Raw genomic sequence first — 20,594 nt, 5'->3', positions numbered from 1 at the left:
GAGGTGGGGGGTCGGAGGGGGAGCTGTCACTCTTCTCCCTTTCGCCCTGCCCCTAGCAACCACTCCTTTTATTAACGAATGATATTCTATTGTTTGGATATAGCACATTTTATTTATCCATGGATCACTTGATGGACAGCTAGGTGGTTTTCACTTAATGGAAAACATGAATAATGCCATTTCCCCTTGAATTATGCCTCTATAAACATTTATGTACAAGTTTTCACACAGACATGTTTTCATTTCTCTTGGGCATATATACCCAGGAGGGAAATTGCTAGTTCATATCGTAACGATGTTTGACCTTTTTCAAGAACTTCCAAACTGGTGTCCAAAGTGGCTGCACCGTTTTATATTCTCATCAGAAATGCTTGAAGACTCCACATTTTCACCAATATTTATCACTTGCCTTTCCATAAGCATCTTAGGGAGTCTTAAGTGGTATTTCATTGTGGTTTTGATTTGCATTTTTCTAATGACTAATGATGTTGAGCACCTTTTCATATGCTTATTTTTCATTTGCATATCTTCTCTGGAGAGATGTCTATTCAAATCCTTTGCCCATTTTTTAACTGGGTTATTTATTTCCTTGTTATTGAGTTGTAAATGTTCTTTGGCTATTCTGGATACAAGTCCCTTGTCAGACACATGATTTGCAAATATTATAGCAGTAAATAATGCTTCAGTGTGTCTCTAACAAAATTTTTTGCCTAACCAAAACTCTCTAATCACACCTAAGAAAAATGAAAACATTCTTTTATATCATCTAATACTTAGCCCATATTCAAGTTTCTCTGCTTACCTCAGTAATGGTTTTTAACAGTTGGTCCATACATTGCATTTTGTCCTTGTCTCCTAAATCTATAATCATACAACCCTAATTTTTCATGCCATTTATTTGTTGAAAAAACTGGGTTACCTGTACTATGGAGTCTTCCATATTCTGAGTCATATAATTTGTTCCATTATATTCCACACTTCTATAAACTAGAAGTTAAGTCCACAGGCTTAGGCAGATTCAGGTTGGAATTTGGAGATGTGGAGGTAAAAGTACTTCATAGTGCTATGAACTTCCTACCACATTCTACTACACCACATCAGGAAATACCCAGTGTCACTGTAATGGGCGTCTGTGTTCCCCCAAATCCATATGCTGAAGCCCTAAGGGCCCAGTGTGCTGGCAGAGGGAGGTGTGGCCTTTGGGCAGTAATTAGGATTAGATGTCATGAGGTGGGACTCTATGATGGGATTAGTGCCCATGCTACAGCTAGGAGGCAGTCAAGTCTACAAGCCAAGGAGAGAGCCTCACCAGACACCAAATCTGCCAGCACCTTGATCTTAGACTTCCCAGCCTCCAGAAATGAGATGTAAGAAATAAATGTCTGTTATTTAAACAATCAGGTCTATGGTATGTTGTTATCACAGCCCACCAAATTAAGACAGTTGCTCGTCCCACTTTTGATGAAATTGATAATTAAGCTTGATCAGTGGGCTCAGATATTGCCAGGCTGATTCGTCCATTATAAGATTCCACATCAATATCTCATTTAGTATATTTACATATTGATTATTGTTCCCTATATTGATTGCTTCATTAGAGGTTGCAAAATTATCTTATTTTTTCTAATTTTATAATTCTTTCTAGTTAGCTGGAATTTGTCCAGAAGCAAAACTTTCCCTCAACAACAATTTGGTTGCCTTGAAATGTTACTCATTCTTTGAAATGTAATTGAAGGATAAATACTTGAATTACTTTTGCTTAAAAATCAAATTTCAGAATAAATTCCCTAACAAATTCCCGGGATAACTAATGGGGATTTGCTTGTTTTTTTTTGTTTTTAGTCATCATGAACTCAGAGAGCCCTGGGACCCTTTACCCACTTTCCCCCAGTATTTGCATCTTACCTAATTATGGTATAATACTGAAAGCAGGAACTTGACCTTGGTTATATGTGTGTGTGTGTGTGTGTAGTCCTGTGACATTGTATCATGTGGAGATTGTCTCACCAGCACCATAATTAAGATGAAAACAATTCCAACACCCCTAAGATAGCTGTGGAGCTCTCCAGTTACAGTTGCACACACCCCCACACCATCACGAGCCCTCAGTAACCACTAACCTGTTTCCAGCCCTATAATCTTGTCATTTTGAGCATGTTATAGAAATAAAATCATATAATGTGAGCTTTCGACGCTGGCTTTTTTCACTCATAAAATGGGCTTAAGATTCCCCTAAGTTGTTTTTTTGTCTTTTTTGCTCTGTAATATCCCCTGGTATGTATACAGCAGTTTGTTTAGCCATTCCTACACAGAGGGACATTTGGGTTGCTTTAGTTTGTGGCTAGTACAAAGCAGCTGTGAACAATGGCATATATAGGTTTTTGGGGGAATTTATGTTTTGATTTCTCTGGGATAAATGACTAGGACTGCAGTTGGTGAGTATGATAAATGCATGTTGAGTTTTTTAAATAACTGTCATCATTATTCTTTTTTATTCCAGTGGAAGACTTTTCGAGTTGCCTCCTGTATTCTGTTGCCATGACCCATTTGTTTTGTCTCTTCCAGCTGTGATTTTCTGTCTGACTCAAGAAGACATCCCAGGCTCCTCTTGGACATTTCCAGCCCCAACTTTACACTGTGTATTGTTCACTTCTCACTGTCCTTGACAAAGTTCTGAGTGGAAAGCAACGGGGAAGCTGCAGATCTGCCATTTAGTTTCCCCTGTTACCAGCCAGATCTGATGAACATACTGAAGATGAACCTCCTGCCACCAAACCCAATCCAACAAATTCCGGAGATCATTTGCAAGTGGAAGAGCCCTTTTCTACAGCGTCACATACCTGATGGCTAAGGAGTACTTACAGTAAACAAATCTGGAATCTCTGGAAAATAGTACGGAACCAATAATTGACTTCCATTCAAAATAGCTCCTTCTGTGTAAGTGTTGTGATCTCATGCATCATCAAAAGACCTCATGGGGATACTCGTATATATAAAGATTGAGGATTACTGGGTTAAATGAATATATCATTTGACTATTTTTCTGCATGCTTTAAATTTATTTTGAATTTCCATACAATTGTTAATTACTGGGTTAAATGAATATATCATTTGACTATTTTTCTGCATGCTTTAAATTTATTTTGAATTTCCATACAATTGTTAGTGTGTATACGTGGGTTTTGACAAATGCATAAGGCCATGAAATCATCTCCACACTCACGATGCCTAGCATTTGGTTTTCATAGTGCACTTTTGTACTTCTTTCTCCTTAAAAATGTCAAACTGAAATACATGGCCTCCACTTGGTATTCACTATTAAGACTGTTCAACACTTAGTATTTACTATTAATACTGTTCTGTATTGTTATTGCTGTTATTGCTGAAATAAATTTCAAAATTGTTTTCTCAACTATTGCTACACCATTCGGAGACCCTCTGAGTCAGGTTTGCAGTGTTGGTGTATCTAAATGCAGAAGCCCAGGACACACACCACACCAGTTAAACCAGAACCTCTAGTGCAGGGCCCAGACCTTGGTCTTCTTAAGCTGCCCAGGTGTTACTGAAAGGCAGCCAAGTCAGGAAATCGCCTCTCTCTGATTCGCCCATAAAGTATGTGTGGGTCAGAGATCATGGCTCATGTCATTGCCCATATCCCTTTACTCAGCCACAGATGCTTCTGATACTTGCTCTTTTCTTCTTTGGCACTAATTTGGGTACATTTTTGGAAAGAACTGAAGGCAAATGGCTCATTGACTATCAAGGATGGTAAAATAATGTTCATACATTTTGCATTTTTTTTTTGGTATCATTAATTTACAATTACATGAGGAACATTATGTTTACTAGACTCCCCCATCACCAAGTCCCCCCACATATCCCATTACAGTCACTGTCCATCAGCGTAGTAAGATGCTATAGAGTGACTACTTGTCTTCTCTGTGTTGTACAGCCCTCCCCATGCCCGACCCCGCTACATTATGTCTGCTAATAGCAATGCCTCCTTTTTTTCCCCCCTTATCCCTCCCTTAACACCCATCCTCCCCAGTCCCTTTCCCTTTGGTAACTGTTAGTCCATTCTTGGGTTCTATGAGTCTTCTACTGTTTTGTTCCTTCAGTTTTTTCTTTGTTGTTATACTCCACAGATGAGTGAAATAATTTGATACTTGTCTTTCTCCGCCTGGCTTATTTACCTGAGCAAAATACCCTTGAGCTCCATCCATGTTGTTGCAAATGTTAGGATTTGTTTTCTTCTTATGGCTGAATAATAGTCCACTGTATATATGCACCACCTCTTCATCCATTTGTCTACTGATGGACACTTAGGTGGCTTCAATTTCTTGGCTATTGTAGATAGTGCTGCAATAAACACAAGGGTGCATATGTCTTTTTTATTTTGAACTCTCTTTCAGGCAGATTGGTGAGTTTGGTTTCATTTGGGCCTTTTTCTTGGGTTTGTGAGATTTGGTCTGAACCATGTTCTTCTGACATGTCATATTTCTGTGAGGTGCCCACTAGTGCCCAGAAGCTCCAGTCTCTGGAGCTGCTCAGCCCATAGAGTGAGGTTGGGGGCCATAGGGGAGTGTCGCTGGTGCCTGGGGGTAGGAGAGATCTGTTTGCTGATTCCTGGCGGCGCTGCCTGTCTCTGGTGTCAGAGCCAGTGGGCGGAGCACACAGGTGTAAGCCTCTGTGCTGGGCGTCTCTAGCTGTGGTGGGCGGGGCCTCCCTCTGGCTGGCTTTACGCCAGCACAGTGACTGCGGGTTTGTGAACTACTGCGGGCAGGCTAGGAGGGAGGCACAATAGTCTGCCTGTCACAGTGAGGGGCCTCGGAGCTGAGCAGGCTGCGTGTCACAGTGGCGGGCCTCGGAGCTGAGCAGGCAGCCAGGGGGATGGAACGCCTGAAGCTCCCCAAAGTTTCCAACCTACTGGGCAGAGCACTCGCTGACAAGCTCATCCGGCTCTCCCCTCCCCCGCGCAGCAAGCTCCGCGCAAACCCCGCCCCTTCAGCTTCCCTCCTGCCGCAAGGAAGCCTCTCGGACCGCCTCCCTTTCCCTGAAGCCAGAGCGGCCGAGTGTGTATCCCGTCCTCCACAAACAGCCGGAAATGTCAAGTCTCTCAAGGACTCCGCCGGTCCGAGCTGCCATCCTCCAGAGCACCACACAAGGTAGGTTTCTGCTCGGAAAGCAGAGCCCCAGGGCCGGGTGTTCAGCTGTCCCAGGCCTCCACCCCCTCCCCCGTTCCGTTTCCACACCGTTACCCTTTTTGATCTTTGTCCTTACAAAAGATTAGATTATTTTTTTAATTTGCATTTCTCCTTTAAGTGGGGTTGAGTGTTCTCTTATTTAAAAAGCCTTTTTTTTCTGACAATTATTCATACTTTTGTGCCGTGTTTTTATGTTGTTCGTCTGTTTTACCCATTTGTTGAAGCTCTTAATGTATTAAGGAAGTCCTTTGAGTTGCAAGTAATTTTTCTGTTTACAATGTCTTTGGACTTATGTATTGCCATTTTACTTTTTAAAAGTTAGATTCAGTTACATGGTTCCATCTTCTCTTGTATGGCTCCTAGTTAGTATGTCATACAGAGGCCATTCCCATTCAACTTGACAACATGGGAGTCTTTTCCCCCTTGTACTGTTACGGATTTGCTTTTCATCTCTGAATTATTATCTCCAATTCTGAGGGGCTTCAGGAGTCTGTATTTTAGAGAGAGCCTCAGGTGACTCTCCTATAGCCAGTCCATTTGGGAATCACTGCCTTAGAGTAAGTGTGGGTATGCCCAGGTAATGAGTGGCCCAGGCTTACATAATGGAAAGAAGAGTCTCAACTACTTTGAGTAGTATTCACTGAGACTTTGAATGTAAGTGTAATGAACTCTCATCAGGCCATTGGGATTATATTTGGTGTTCATACCCAGCCACCAGCCAGCTGCTTAACACGGCACATATAGCATGCTTCCCATTGACTCTCTTGGCAGGCTTGGTTCCATCCTGGGGATTGGGGCCCAGAAAAGCCCCTGAAATACAGCTACAAAAGAGACTAGATCTTTCCTTTGTTTTTTTGGGAAAGGATTGCTCTTGCCTCCCATGGGAAATAACGATTTGGCAATAGGACAGTGCTTCCCTGTCCCTTGTTTTTTTTAAATTTGACATCTTGATTGAGTTAAAAGGGCCAGAATGTGGTGTTTTAGCCATGGTCGTTTTCCTGGTGAATGAAATTAGGCAAGACACTCAACTTTTCTGATGAGTCTTTCCACAGAAAATTTGCTTCATGTTGTGTGTGCAGGAATCCATGGGGAAGGTGGTGTTAACAATGTGGATTCTTGTTATAAGGAATGTGCATTTGTAATATTCAAGTGATTCTGAAGTGGATGACCTGTGATCCACATTTTGAGAGACTCAAAACAACTCAATTTTGGATTAGATGACTCAGGAAAAGCTGGTGGGTGACTATTCCTTTGGCTCTATCCCCAAGCCCTCTCTTCCTCCTAATAGTGATCCATTTGGATCCAATTTATATTTAGGTGTAAGAGCCCTCAATCAGGTTTTCAGAATCTAAGGACCATTTACATTTAGAGAGACACTAGGATGCATAGCTAATTATTATTCTAAGAACAATAGTGTTTTTCCTCCTCATCTCATTAAGTCTGCCACCATGGTTAATGCCAGGAGGATTTGAATCATGACAATATTTGTGTCTTCGTGGGTGTGTTCAGATGTTAGCATCAGAACTATAGACTTCCCTGGCATTGTGCTCAGGGAGAGAAGTTGTTCTTTCTGTCCAGCATCCTCTAGGCAGCTGTTTAGAAAGACTCCATGCAGGAAGCCCTCTAAATTGCTGACAAGCAGCCCTTTCTGCTGGCTTCAAGGCTTGGGTGATTGGCTGCTGTCTGCTTATGGTGTGAACCCAAGATGTTTGGCGATTGGCTTTAGGATACAGTGTGCGGTGCTTTCCAGATATCAGTGTGGATATCAATCTTCAGGGATTAAAATGCAGGTGCTGACTCAGCAGATCCATGCTGGGACTTCGGGCATTTCTGACATGCTCCCAAGTGGGAGGTCCAGGGACCGTTACTTGTAGTAGAAGGAATTCAGAGGCAGCAAATAGATATAGATTTTGTCTGGCTCTGCCATTTCATCTGTGCTACCTGTGTGCCTGTTTCCCTGAATTACCTGGCCCAAGCGCGGTTCTTTTCTTCTTATGATAAGGACAGTGCAATGGAGGGGCTCATGTACAGCACCTCGGTGAACAAATGTTGGCACTGCTCTGCCTAGATAATAAGATTAGGAAGAAGTAAAAAACACCAACAAGCAGATCGTTATCTAAATGTACCATTACCAAAGTGTACATTTTGGACAAATCAGGAGACTTACTGTTTGAATAGATTTTTTTAAAGTACCAAAGGAAAGGGTTTGAGTATTTAGGTAATGCCTGTGGACAAGATATTTTTCCTCCTAACATGTGTTCATTGTTCATCCTGTTCTGAGACGTCTAAGAAAAATTTCCCTAAATAAACATTCTGTGTTGGCCAACATAATCTAGCAATGCTGGGTTGGTCAGACTAGGGATTTATGAGATGATTTCTGGTGCTATATTTCCCACTTTGATATGTAGAAACTGGGTTTCTAATTTATTTTTCAATATCCTCTTTCTTGAGAATTATGTTTGTGACTCTGATAGAAGCAGTTGCCTGTCATGTTTCTACTGCTCTACAGGGAATTGGAAAACATCAGTTCTAGAGCTGTTTCCACCCCTAACTGGCTCTGAGGCCATGAAAAGGCCCATAGCTCTGGGCTTTGGATTCATCCTTTGCTCTGTATAAACTCCACAAGGGCAGAGGCTTGTCTGCCATGTTCACTGTTATGTAGAGGGCAGAGTAGGTGCTCAGTAAGTATCTGTTATCTGATTGAAGAAATTGGCGAAACTAATGTAATGTGCATTTGAATCCCCCAGGGGTCCTACTAGGACAGTCTCTGACCTGGCAGGTTTGGAGTAAGGCCTGAGGTTCTGTATTTGTAACCAGGTTTTTGGTGATGCTGATGGTTGGCTTGTGCATCACACTTGGAATAGCAAGTCTCTAGATAATCTGTGATGTATAGAAATCTTTGTAATGTCCTTCTCAAGGACAGTTTCTAATCATCACCTTGTTCATTGAAACTGACCAGTAGTCTCAGGGCACTGGCTGTCTTGACCCAATGACAGTGTAATTCAACTTAACCATTAGCTTTCTTTTGTATTTAGTTCAGAATTTCTCCAGGACCTTGTCAGGAATGCAGATTCTGGGGCCGCACCCTAGGCGTCCTGAATCAGAACCTCCAGGGTGGGGCCCGCAGTCTGTGTAGTGCCCAGCCTGAGGTTTCAGAAGCCCTGCAATGACTGGAAACTTGCCAACAGGGTGTGAGGCAACTTTGCATGCTGTTAGTGGGCAGCAGGGCACCTCTTTTGTTGAGCTTGTGGATCATGACAGTGTCTTGAAACCAAATGCAAGTTCACAGGAGAAGAAAAAGATAACTTGGAAAGGGGCAGATTTTTGTGAACCCCCTGGGTAAGTAGAAGGTAGATGTAGATATAACGGCACTCGTTTGGAGCCGTATTTCCATGGAGAAGTGTGAAGATCACTTTTGTCTGTATCCTTCCTACAGTTCTGCAGGGGGTTGGAAGTTGTTGTTGCTGCCCACGGGAATCACCTGTGGGGCTTTTAAAACCATTGATGGCTCAGTCCCACTGGAGGTTCTGATGTAATTGATCTGAGGTGCTTCAGAATCGTGCTACTATAGATTATCTGCTGTTAGAAGAACATAGGGGATGTGAACAGTTTCCAGGAGTGTGTTATTTTAATTTATCTGATTTTTCTCAAACTATTCAAAATCAATTAGACAATATCCATCATATTATTGATAAGTTTTCACAAATGCCTGGGTTACCTAACTGGTTTTCTTGGTTTCATTGGATATGGCCAGAAATTGTAGGTCTGCTTTTGTTATGTATCTGTATTCCTACTCTGTTAATGTGTGTATGCAATTTAATTAGTGGTTTGTTAAAACCTGTACATGCTCACATTACTCTACAAGAAGTTATGTCATAGAAATAATCAGTCTTCTCCTGTTTTCTTCTATCTGCTACTTCTATAGCTTATAGCTTTTCTTCTTCCTTCCTAATTACAGCCCTTTACTAGAATTCGTGCCTCATATTTGAAATTACCTTGTATCATAATTCTTCCAAGTGCTGGGCATAGAAGCCACAGGGCATAAATCTGCAAAGAAGTAAAAAGCTAACCTTTTCAATGAACATTGCTTCTCTCTCACTTACCAGCTACCCCGAAGATGGCTGGTTAGCCAGAGACGGGTAAGATTCCTCAAGGGAGGAACAACCTAAGACAGGCACAGTTGCGGGGGGGCCATCAGGTGAGAAATTGGGGGCCAACAGAGGTGAGGCTTAGAACCTCACCCCCCAGTTTTGAGAGAAATCCTCTGCACGCATGGCTGTTTTGTTGCCCTTGTCTAACTTGGATTAATACCTAGTCTATAGCACAGACCTGATCATCCACACTTGCCTTTTTACAGCACAAAATTGTGCTTCCTATCTTTCTCTTGCATCAACCTACTACTTCAGCATTTTATTAAAAAAATAAGGGGGAAATGTGGGATTCATATATAAATTAATCAAATGAATAATCATATCTGACTTGACTGTTTATAGTTCATGATACGTGATCAAAACTGAAACAGTTTCTGTGATATGACTGCCCTTGCTTGTTCACCATGTAAGAACTTGTTCCAGAAGACTGAAGGCTATTGAGAGTTGGGCTCGGGGTTGATTAATGATTGTGTATTGAGTCCCCTGTACAGAATTTTATTGTTAACAACCATTTGATCAATAAATATGAGAGGAGCCCTCTTAGCACCAACCACTCTTGCGCTGTTACGCCTCGAGTCCCCTGGCTGGTCCTTTCAGGTCTCTGCTACCTCATCGCGTCTCCTCCCTTGTCTGCGGGTCAGAGGCAGGGAGGGACCGACATGGCAGCACAACTGTGCTGTCTCACTGGTGTTTTCTGGGGTCACTGCTGATGCCAGAGCAGAGATGGAGCCTATTCCTACCAGGGGAAGGGAGATTCACGTGCTTTAGAAACCAGTCCATAAGCTTACGAAGTCAAAACTATGAAGTTGACTCAAATTTTTGCCTGAACTTGCTGACATGTCTTGCCGGTGATTTCTTGGTGCTGAGGGTGAGAACAGTGGTGGGAAGCAGGTAGAGGAAGTACCGATAAATCAAGAGCTGCCATAGAGAGATTACTTTTATAGTTAGCCATTACCGATAACGTTTCATGAACTGCTCTCTTTACTACTGTGTATGATAAAATTTTTCCGTAAGTTAAAAAATAGGGAGAATAATAGCTTCAAGGGTTTTTGTGAGAATTAAGTGAGATCTGTAACACAAGTAAAGGTCTTAATGGTGTTGTGCGTAGTAAGTAGTGACTATTGCTGATATTGGCTACTACTGTCTTGGCTGAGTTTCACTCTTCCTTCCCCACTTTCTGACCTCTGACTTCCTTGGCCCTTTCTCCCGTGTCCGGCCTCGACTGTGCCCTGTGAAATTGAGGCAACCTGGCTTGTCTGGCTTTGCCTCTGGATGGTTCTTGCAAGGACGCATCTTTACCTCCTTTTTCTGGCTTGTCCTGCTCGCCTAGGGAACCCCCTCTACAGAGCACTGCAGTCTTGGGGTCAGCCCACTTGTCCGGAACCTTATTTGCCCTGGTCCCTCCATGTGTACTGTGCGTGCTGGGAGGTGGGATGGGGAGGGAGTGGAGGTGGGCAGGGAGGGGGCCAAACGCAGCACAGCTGATGACGGCCCCCTTCGTTCAGCGGATGTCTTCTTGTTTTGTAAGAATTAGATTTTCATTGCATCACATTTTTGCTTATACGTGGGTATATGTATAATACAGACTGTGACTCTGTGTGCTTGTAGACATTATGTAGATGTTTATTATAACTTAAGGGATGTTTGTTTCCATTTTGCATTGAGCTTCAGTTATCAATGACATTTAACCTTTTTATGCCTTTATTTTTGGCTGCTCTTGCTGCTTTGCTAAGTGGAAGATCATTTGTAAATCATTTCTTTAGTGTATTGGGTGAAAAGGCTATTTAAAGGAACTTGGTGGTGGAGCCTTCCATAGAAGTAAAGAATATTTAGGGTTGGTTAAGTGCCAGACATTGTTTTAGGTCCTTTCTTGTCCTTCATTGATGTACAAGATGTCCTTTTGAAGTGAAAGTTATCTCCATGTTTACTTTTCCAGTGTTAGACATCTAGTACATACTAGGATTTTGTTTTGGCTGCAAGCAAAAGAAAACCCCCAGACAGGCTTAAATAATAAAAGGAATTTAGTGGTTCTTGTAACTGAGAAATCCAGCCATGGGATGGGCTTCAGGTATGGTTTGATCCAGAGATTCATGCTGGTGTTAGGGAGTTCTAAATCTCATGAATGAGTGCTACATCGACTGTGGAAGGGCCATCAAACAGCATCAGAAGCAGAGGTCTTGACATTCACTAAGGCGGACCTGGGTGAGTCTGTTGGTTGGCTCTGCACTGGTCATTGTAGGCTCATTGTGGACTCCCCTGCTGGGTGTGACCCTGGGGTGTGTACTGATGCTGCAGAGTGAGGTTAGCTTCTTCACAAGTGCAATGCCAGTGAGGCTCTTTGTTAGGAGGAAAGGAGCTCTGGGAGGCTATTCATAGGTGTCCACTGCAGAGACACAGACCTGGGGCTTGAATGTGGTGCTCTTTGTCCAATTCAAGGGTACTTTAATCCAGATGATACCTCTCTTAAAGTTGCTTTCCCCCAAGCAGTGTCTGATGAGCCTTTACCATCAGTGTTGTTCCTCAGGAAGCACTGGTCTTACTCTGGGGCATGTCATCGTCTGGGGTATGACTTTGCCCATAGCATCTAATTGTTTAGAGGCACAGTATGCTCCACTCTGAAGTAAGGGGGTTGAACAATATGAATTCATCCCATTTTATTAAGTGCCTATTATGTCTAGATCTATGTCAGGGGTTGGGTTTATAAACATGCAATGTACACATGGCTGCTGCCCCTACAGGGCTATTGACTGTTGGGACAAAGAAGCATTAATTAAATGGTGAAAAATATGTAATATGGAGCCTCTCACATATGCCTGGCCCTTAGCAAATAGTTAATGAATCAAACAGTCTCCATTTTTATCTGTTATCATTAACTAGTATATCATTTTAAGTTCTGCCCAGTGTTCCAGTGGGGATGCACGGAGCACCCCCAGGGAGGAGTGTGAGGACTGGGAGAGGAGCCAGGATGGGCCCTGGGGACGCCCACACCCGGGGCCTGGGGCGGGTGTGAGGGGCACAGCGGGCTCCGAGGCCCCTTCTCGCCCTGAGGGACATTGATGTCCTTCCAGCTGGGGTGTTTCCAGAGTTAGTGATGGACGCTTCAAGCCCCTTATGCTCCTCCTCTGTCAGAGAGCTGGGCGGGCGGGACACACACCTCTGGAGCCCTGGAAGGGGTTCATTCATGTTTTTACACTTGGTGATTTCCTACTTGAACAGGTTCTTTATGTTAAAAAGTCCAGATTTCAATATGCCTTAAAAATAATGTCCTTTCAATGGATAAAGGTGTGTGTGTGTATGTATGTGTGTGTGTGTGTGTGTGTAATGGAATATTCTTCAGTCATGAGAAGGAAGCAAATCCTGCCATTTGTGACAACATGGATGGACCTGAAGGGCATTATGCAGAGGGAAATAACTCAGAGAAATGCAAATACCATGTGAACTCCAAAGAAAACAAACTCATAGAAACAGAATGGTCATTTCTAGGGGCTGGAAGGTGGAAGGAATGGGGAGATGTTGGGCAAAGGGTACAAACTTTCAGTTACAAGATGAATAAGTTTTGGAGATGTAGTGTATAGCACGGTGATTCTAGTTAACAACACTACTTGAAAGTTCACAAAATAATGTTCCTTGTTTCTCCAGAACTTTTGTTTTTTAAGTGGTTATTTAAAATTTTTTATTCAGGTATATTGATGTACAATCTTATGAAGGTTTTGCATGAGCAAATGAACATTGTGATTCCAACATTCACCCATATAATCAAGTCCCCCCCACACACTCCATTGCAATCACTATCCATCAGTGTAGTAAGATGGTAGAGAGAGAGTCACTACTTGTCCAGACGTTTTAAATATTGCGGATGGTTCTTCCCTGTCACAGGTGTACTTGGGGTGGTCCGAGCCCCACCCAGTGCCTCTTCCCTTATCCCCCCTCCCTCCTTTAACTAGCTCATGGCGCCCCTTCCTCTAGACTCCCAGCCCTCTGGTCTCAGCTTCCCCTGGGGCATCTGTATCCTCAGCCATCTTCTCACGGGTCTTTCCACAATATTATAAGTGATGATGACCAGGAAGGAAGACAACAGGTTTATCATGTATTTCTAGGACAGCTGTCACCACAGATGCCTGGAAGAAAAACCTGTACAGTGTGGACAGGAATGGTCCTCTGTTCTTGAAAAGGAGACACATAAACTCCATACCTTTGCAAAGATTCTAGGTTCTGATCTGCTTTGAAACACTTCTCATTTCCTGGAGCACCTGTTCCTACCTTATCTGCCACTATGCCATCACACACTTTCTCTTCTCTCCTACCCTCTGAGCATTTACTCTTTTTGGGGAAAAAGTCTTTCAAAAGCAAGTTTGAATAGAGTTACCAAAAAATCAGTGTGGTATGTCCACAATGAGGCATAATGGAAGTAAGAAAATGGTGTCATGACAAATTAGCTTTATTCTGGTTTTCTTTGTGGCTTATCTATAGTGGCCCTGCAGCCCTTCCACTCACAGCCCTGGAGCGGTGCTGGCTCAGCGGGGATTCGGGGATGACCTCAGGGAGCAGCTTCCTGTGTATGTTACTGTTTTTCTTCTATTGACTGAAGTGTGGAGGAAAATTGGGAGTGAAGAACAGTGCATTTCTTTGCTCTTCCTTCTGTAAATTGCTTGTTACAACAGTGATTTAAAGTCGTGGAAAACAAAAGTTCGCAGTCTTCAGTGGAAGAGGAAAGAGGGAGATGGTGGGGAAAAGGTTGGCTAAAAGGGTGGGAAATGTTTGTAGAGAGGCAGCCTCTTGGTGACCTTACGTTTGCATAGTACGTCTTGCTGCTCTCTGTGTGTATGAGCAGATGTATTCTTCCGTGAGTTTTCTGGCAACGTTCCAGGCATAGCAGAGGCTACAAATCTTTTGCAAATTGGCATATCCTTTTTGTGCTCATGTAAATCAATAAGGAGCAGTTGTTCCCTGTTCGTGGACAGAGGCCTTAACTCCATATTGCTGTCTGTGCACCTGTGAAACGTAATCATCTCAGAACCCTGGTACCGACTTAACTGGGTATGTATTGACAGTGCATTGTTCTGACTGGGCACGCAATAAATAATAGTTGAATGACACCCAGAATATCAACTCAAAGCTGATGACCTAGACCGATCCTGTCAGTTCTTTCCATGTCCTTTGTAGGAGCACCTGGGGAGGAATTAGCTATCTGTGTGCATCCCAGGTGTTTGGATTTTGTTTCCTTTCTATGTTGGGCTGGTTCTGTGAAACAGTAAGCCAGACATTCAGGCAGGACATTAGGTGGGGCTGGAACCTTCTGGAAGAGTGGAAACTTGATGAGGGGACAGCCATTTCTGCAGCTCCTCTGACATGGGGTGTGGGTGGTCGGCCTGGCTGACAGTGTGGGGAGGGAGGGAGGCACTGACTTCAGCTCCCTGCTCTCTTCCACCTCTGAAAGGGGCTCTCTCCTGACCGGTTGGCAGACAAAGAGAAGCAGTTGCTGCAAACCATGTGGCTTTATTGAAATAGATTGTTGCTGGGGACTTCCCCTTTAAGATAAAGCCAGACAGTGGAGCTGTATTATAATGTTTCAGATAGTAGACAACCCATCTTCACATGGCTGATCTGCCTCTGTGTTGGACTCATAAAATGTATTTAAAAGTGTGGACAGATTTTGTGATGGTGGTTGGTTGGTTTTCCCCTTGCTGTAGTAGCAGCTGTTTGGGTTCAATCCTCTGCTTTTGTCATACTAATTTTGGTTATTTTGTTTCTTGTCCCACAGTTGTGAACTTGTAAGACATTCTTGAAAGGAGTGGAAAGGGAGGTGGTGTTCCGAATGGCTCCTGGGAGACAGCCCTGCTCCCATCACTTTACTTAAGGTTTGCTCTTTTTGTCTAGTCGTAAGGACAGGATAGAGGGTCCCTCTTAGTGATGCCGGGGTTCTTGTTCACGAAGACGAAGAATGAGCTCCACAAACAGTCAAGACAGGAGAGCAAGGTACAGGCTTTTATTTAGAGATAAAGTGAAAGGACAGAGCTCCCAGCTCAGGTCTGGAGGGGACAAGAGAGTCCGTGATGGTGCTTTATCTGGGGGTTTTATAGGCAGTTGAGGATTTTTGTACAACATGAAGAAAACTTTGAGGTGTGGACTTGTTAAGTGGGCTCTGAATATTAAAGATTAACTTAATGTAATGAATTTTCTGCCTCGATTTCTCTCTGGGACACTGGCGCCTTGGTCTGGGATAACATCAAAAGGCTGTGTGCCCAGCCCCCAAGGTGGGCTGAGGTATTGTCTGTTTGTTAAAGAATCCTGCCTCTTGAACTTTCTGGGTGTTAAAATGCAATCTTATCTTTAAGATGGAGTTCTTCCTGCCTTTTACCATGTCGTATACAGCTGGGTCTGCATTCTAAGTTAGTTGGTCAGTTGGCAAAATCACCTCGTCAGATCTGAAGGAGGAAAGACAGCACATAGGCCTGGGCATTTTAGTATGTTAAAGTGAATCTTACACATGGCTACAAATGATTAGCGTCACTGAACATGTGCCACTCTTCCCCGTCTGGGGAACATCAACTGATCTGTGGAGGTGATCATGTGGTTTTTGTCCTTTTTGTTGATGTAGTGGATGATGTATAATAATCTATTTTTAGTTAGGCCTTTGTCTTAAAGCTTTTGTGAATCCCTAAATTTCTAATAGTCCTATTAATATGTAATTTTTGCCATAAAATACACGTAGTGTAGACTTTAAAGATTATGAAACAGTTTATTTGTGCTTTCCAAAGGACGATCGTTTGTTAGTCTTTGCTTTCTCCTTTTCCAACACCATCTTTATGCATTCAGTAACTAGTTAAGTCAATAGTTCTTAATATCAGTTTTGTGACTCAGTGTGTCACAACCAGTTGTAAGGACTGTTGAAGTAATTTGCTAGTAATTTCTGGTTAAGGTCCTAATCTTTGTCGATGACCTACGAGAAAAGAGGAGGTGAGGTGATTCCTATGAGATCGCTTTTTCCTTGTCTGTCTTCCAGTATGCTTTAGGTGGGGCAGAAGGAGTAGAAATAGAGGGAGCTGCTGATGGGGGTGCACATAGTGGTGTTGGGTCTCGGCACAGGGAAATGGGGTTGTGCAGCCTTGCCTGTTATTGTGTGTATGTGGGTTTGTGCAGCATGTGTATGGAGAATCGCTTGGCCCTAGTGAGGAACTCCAAAGAACCGCAGCTTATGCTTTAACAAAATGATAATTACCATGAATCATGGCCATGGATTTGCCAAGGGACTGCTCAGTGTCGAATTCTAGAACAGGAGAGAGAGTGCCCAGCTTAGGGGAGCCAGGATCAAGGAGGCTGTGTTGGAGGAATCGACCTTTAGGCGTTGAACCGGATGTGTTGAGATGCCCAGGAGGCATCACCTGCCAGTGAGGCAAGTGGAGACCCCAGGCCTCCAGAGCAGGAGTTCTCATCCCTACCTGTGGACTTTGTAACAGTGCAGAGACCTCCACCTTCCCTTTCGGAGGTCTTGATTCTGTATTAGCAAAGAACAACCTACCTCCCCACCCCAAATGAACCTGATGTATATGCTTGGGTTGATTCCACATTCCTTTGAGGGTTGTGGAGGGATAAGAGGTATCACAGTTTCATCACCGGACCTCTGAAGGAACAAGCAGAGTTTCACACGTGTGTTCTCCCACGCATGCATTCAGACACAGGCAGGTACATGCACACTGTCATGTAGCATTTGTTTGACTATAATCAGGTCTTACATGTGTAAATGTAGCTCTAAGAAATAAATACTGAAATTTTAATGTGCTGTCCCAGTAGTCAAATGTCTTATTCAGCTCTACAGATTGAAGTGCTGTGGTCTTGTCATGTTTTTGAAGCCTTAAACTCCTAATAGTCATTGTGGAGTCTTCAAAGAGTGCCTAACTCCTCTCTAGTGAGCTCTGGTATTACTTGGATCTTTCCTATTGTTGTTTTTTTGTTCTTGATAGGATTGTGTACCAGGAGGGTGGGAAGGAGAGGGAGGGCAACAGTTCCAAACCGTGGTGTTAATTTTCACGTGGCAGCTGGGCTTCAATGTCCCCTCTGCATAAGGGGCACCTCGTAGTTGTAGCCAGCCACTGGTCAATGCACACTCGATGGAAAATGTGCATACAGGGAAGACGTCTATTATAGGCAAAAACAACAAAAAGCACAAAATTAATCTTACGACAACTGAACGTGGTATGCCTGTAATAATTCAGGAGTGTTTCAAAGTTACCAGACATCTCTTTTATCTGTAAAAGCATTAAACAACCTCGAGGCCTCTCTAATGATAGTTACACCTACATTAAATCAACACTGGGCAAAATAAGGCATAAATACCCAAGATGATTAACTGTTTCAGCTATGGAACTAAATCATGTAAAACCTCCAGGATTTTAAAACCTACACTGGCAGTTATTCCAGTTTTGTGTCTATACATGAGCTGCCAATCTGCTGAGTTGGCAGTATGTCCCTGTTACCTAAAATTGCAAAAATATATTTTTTCACTATCAAATGCATTTGTGAAACATTTTAAGAAATGTATCTCTCAAAAATATCAGAACTCATTCTAGCATGAGTTCTAGTCACACAAATTAAGAAATCTTATATGTAATATTTTCTATGTAGAGGATCTTTATAAAGTACAGATTGATTGAAGGTTAATAAGGCTTTTATGGGTAATTGTTATAGCCACTGAATACTATGGCACTCTTTTTTAAAAACAGCTTAATCCATTTTGTAATATATTTGCAATATCAAATCATGTACACTTGAAACTAATATGTGTCAATTATATTTCAATGAAAAGTAATTAATGGGAAAGAAAGTAGCTTGAAAGGAGATATTTACTTTGGTATCCTACACTAAATCATCACTTAGCAATTGAGAAATAAAGAAAGCATCGAGGCAATACAGGGTAAATCTAAGTGAAGAGTGTGATAGAAGTACCCATTTCTAATCCACTGCTAAGAGCTGTCACACATTTTTAGACTTCCTAGTTCTTGCTAGAAGAGATGCTCCAATTACTCTTTGAACACTATTACCACTACTGTAAGAAAAGTTAGCTTCCATATTTATAAATTTCACTGGCAATACAGTGTTCAAATAACCTGTATGTGGTATGACGGACAAATGTTTATAATTTTTTTCTCTGTCAGCCAAGTGAAGATGTATGATAAAGTTACCCTTATCAATTAGGGCAACAGAGTTAGCATATAGTTCTGTTATGTATGTTATAGAACCTTTTTCACATGGGATTATGTTACTTTGGATTAAAACAGAACAGGTGCAAAATAATGAAGTGATTATAAAAAGAAAATACCTACAATTAATATTGGGTTAGCACAACATTTTCTAAATTGCAAAGTTGTAAGAACTGAATAGTCCCAAGAAGTAAGAGGACATTTTAGAACAAAATCAGTTTATGAAAAGATGCTGTCAAACACTGCAGTGGAGTTCGAGATCCCCTTCTTTAAGCTTTGGAGAATACATTGATTTAACAGTCTTTGCCTCCAAAGCCTGTCAAGTTCTGCTTTCTGCAAGATTTAGAGAAGAAAATTTGACCACAAAATTTCCCTGCCCAAGTATATTTCCCACCCCAACCCACTGGTAGCAATACAGAGACTTAAATCTTTTTCTTTCACTTACTATGGGAAGGCAATTCTCTACACATCAGAGATTGGTAACAGGATATGCCAGGAGTGATCTTTTTGTGGCTTCTAGCCTACTTTCGCATAAAGTCTCGTGTACAGTTTTGACAACGGATTTTAGATAATTCATGTCTAGTTACCTCACATCTTCCCCTTCCTCTAAAGTACACAGGTAGATGGTGCACTGCTCCTCGGTGGCTTCCTGAGTCGGTGCTTCACCGGCTTGTTGGCGGGGCAGGTCCCTCTGTGAGAGCCGATCATGTGTCACCGTGTTAGTAGGATGACATTATTGAACAACTGAGTAAAGTCTGTGTTTATTTGACAGACAATGCAAAACAAAACTACACATTCAGCCACAACTTATCTCCCAGGTATAACTGTGATGAGTTAATGTATGAGTTAAGTGACTCTTTTCAACTAAGTTATTTTAAGACTTAAATAAGCAGCATCAAAAGGAAAATTAAATGTAACTAATTAATTACTTGGAAAACTACTATTTTTAATACACTGTTCAGATGATTATAAACTATTTTTGTCCCATCATAACACATAGCCTTTACTAAGGAATTTTCAAATAATCTCCAAATAAATTTTATCTGATGACACAGTCTTTAGCTTAGACAACTGAAAGGACTTAAATTTAGTGGTAATACCTCTTTAATACTCTTAGAAAACAGATGAAAAATACAGTGATTTTTTTCATTTCTTTTATTAGTCTGCATAACATAGTTGTTTGTTGAAAGAAATCTATATAACATATATATTGCACAACTTCTATAAATAATACTATAAATTGAGGGTACAATGTAAGAAATGTAGGTTAACAATGTTAAAATAAGTGGCCAGTTAAATTACAGTACTAAGTTATTAAAAAGAATATGGGTGGCATGTGGGTGCTGCTCCAGAATGAAAACATAATGCACAAAAATGGTGCGCTTATAATCCTCTGTGATATTTTTAAAAGTGGAAGGGAAAATATGTACATATGTACATTATTAATGCCTAAAAATACCTAGATTACATAAGAAACCCTTAACTATGATTTTTCTTCTGGGAAGAAAAACTTGGGTCATCAGGGTAAGAAACTTCAGAATATATATTTTTAAACTTTCAAAATTTTTTAAATCATATGCATGTGTTGCTTTAGTAATAGTGTAGTTGAATTCAAAAGTACATAATACTAAATCTTATGCATTTCAATAATGTAGACATCACACAGAATAAATTCTTACTTTTTTCTATTTATGTGGGTATGTGCATCTCTCGATCGTCTCCTGAGATACTCTACTGTTAACATTTTCTCTTTCTTGTAAAGGTTCCAGTATCTGAAGGTGAAGAATAACTAGTATTAAAAGCCAGAATGACTATTCCTTGAATAGCACTGTCAATACTGTAAAAGCAATAAAGCTCCATATTTATAAACTTGCAATATAAGTACAGTGTTTGCAATATGTTTAGGCAAATGGTTGTCTGTACTTCTTTTCTCAGCCCACTGAAATGGTGTGACAAAGTCACCCTTACATTCTTCAGTGACTCTTGCTGCCCACCTCTTGCTTCTGTGTCCTCTTCTCATGTTCTGTCTTAAGCCTACACAT

The 20,594-nt window shown here is 41.8% G+C and overlaps 1 protein-coding gene across 29 annotated transcripts in view; it reads left to right on the top strand.

The window, feature by feature from the left end:
• Window positions 1–4,761: 4,761 nt before the first annotated feature.
• Window positions 4,762–20,594, top strand: part of LOC108385691 (uncharacterized) — a 72,311-nt gene continuing 56,478 nt past the window's right edge. For 20 of the 29 annotated variants that reach the window (XR_012132726.1, XR_012132713.1, XR_012132714.1 and 17 more), the window contains exon 1: window positions 4,762–5,165. Coding sequence is in view for 2 of the 29 variants with exons in the window: in XM_073239721.1 (XP_073095822.1) it covers window positions 4,891–5,165 (275 nt within the window). In the remaining 27 variants the exon portion in view is untranslated. Of the gene's footprint in view, window positions 5,166–15,116; window positions 15,214–20,594 lie in introns of all 29 variants that reach the window. The other 9 variants (XR_012132735.1, XR_012132728.1, XR_012132731.1 and 6 more) reach the window with 4 other exon arrangements.

The sequence above is a fragment of the Manis javanica genome, chromosome 1 (assembly GCF_040802235.1).
Source record: "Manis javanica isolate MJ-LG chromosome 1, MJ_LKY, whole genome shotgun sequence".
In the NCBI taxonomy this organism is placed as follows: domain Eukaryota; kingdom Metazoa; phylum Chordata; class Mammalia; order Pholidota; family Manidae; genus Manis; species Manis javanica.
This window is presented reverse-complemented; position numbering and strand designations above follow the sequence as displayed.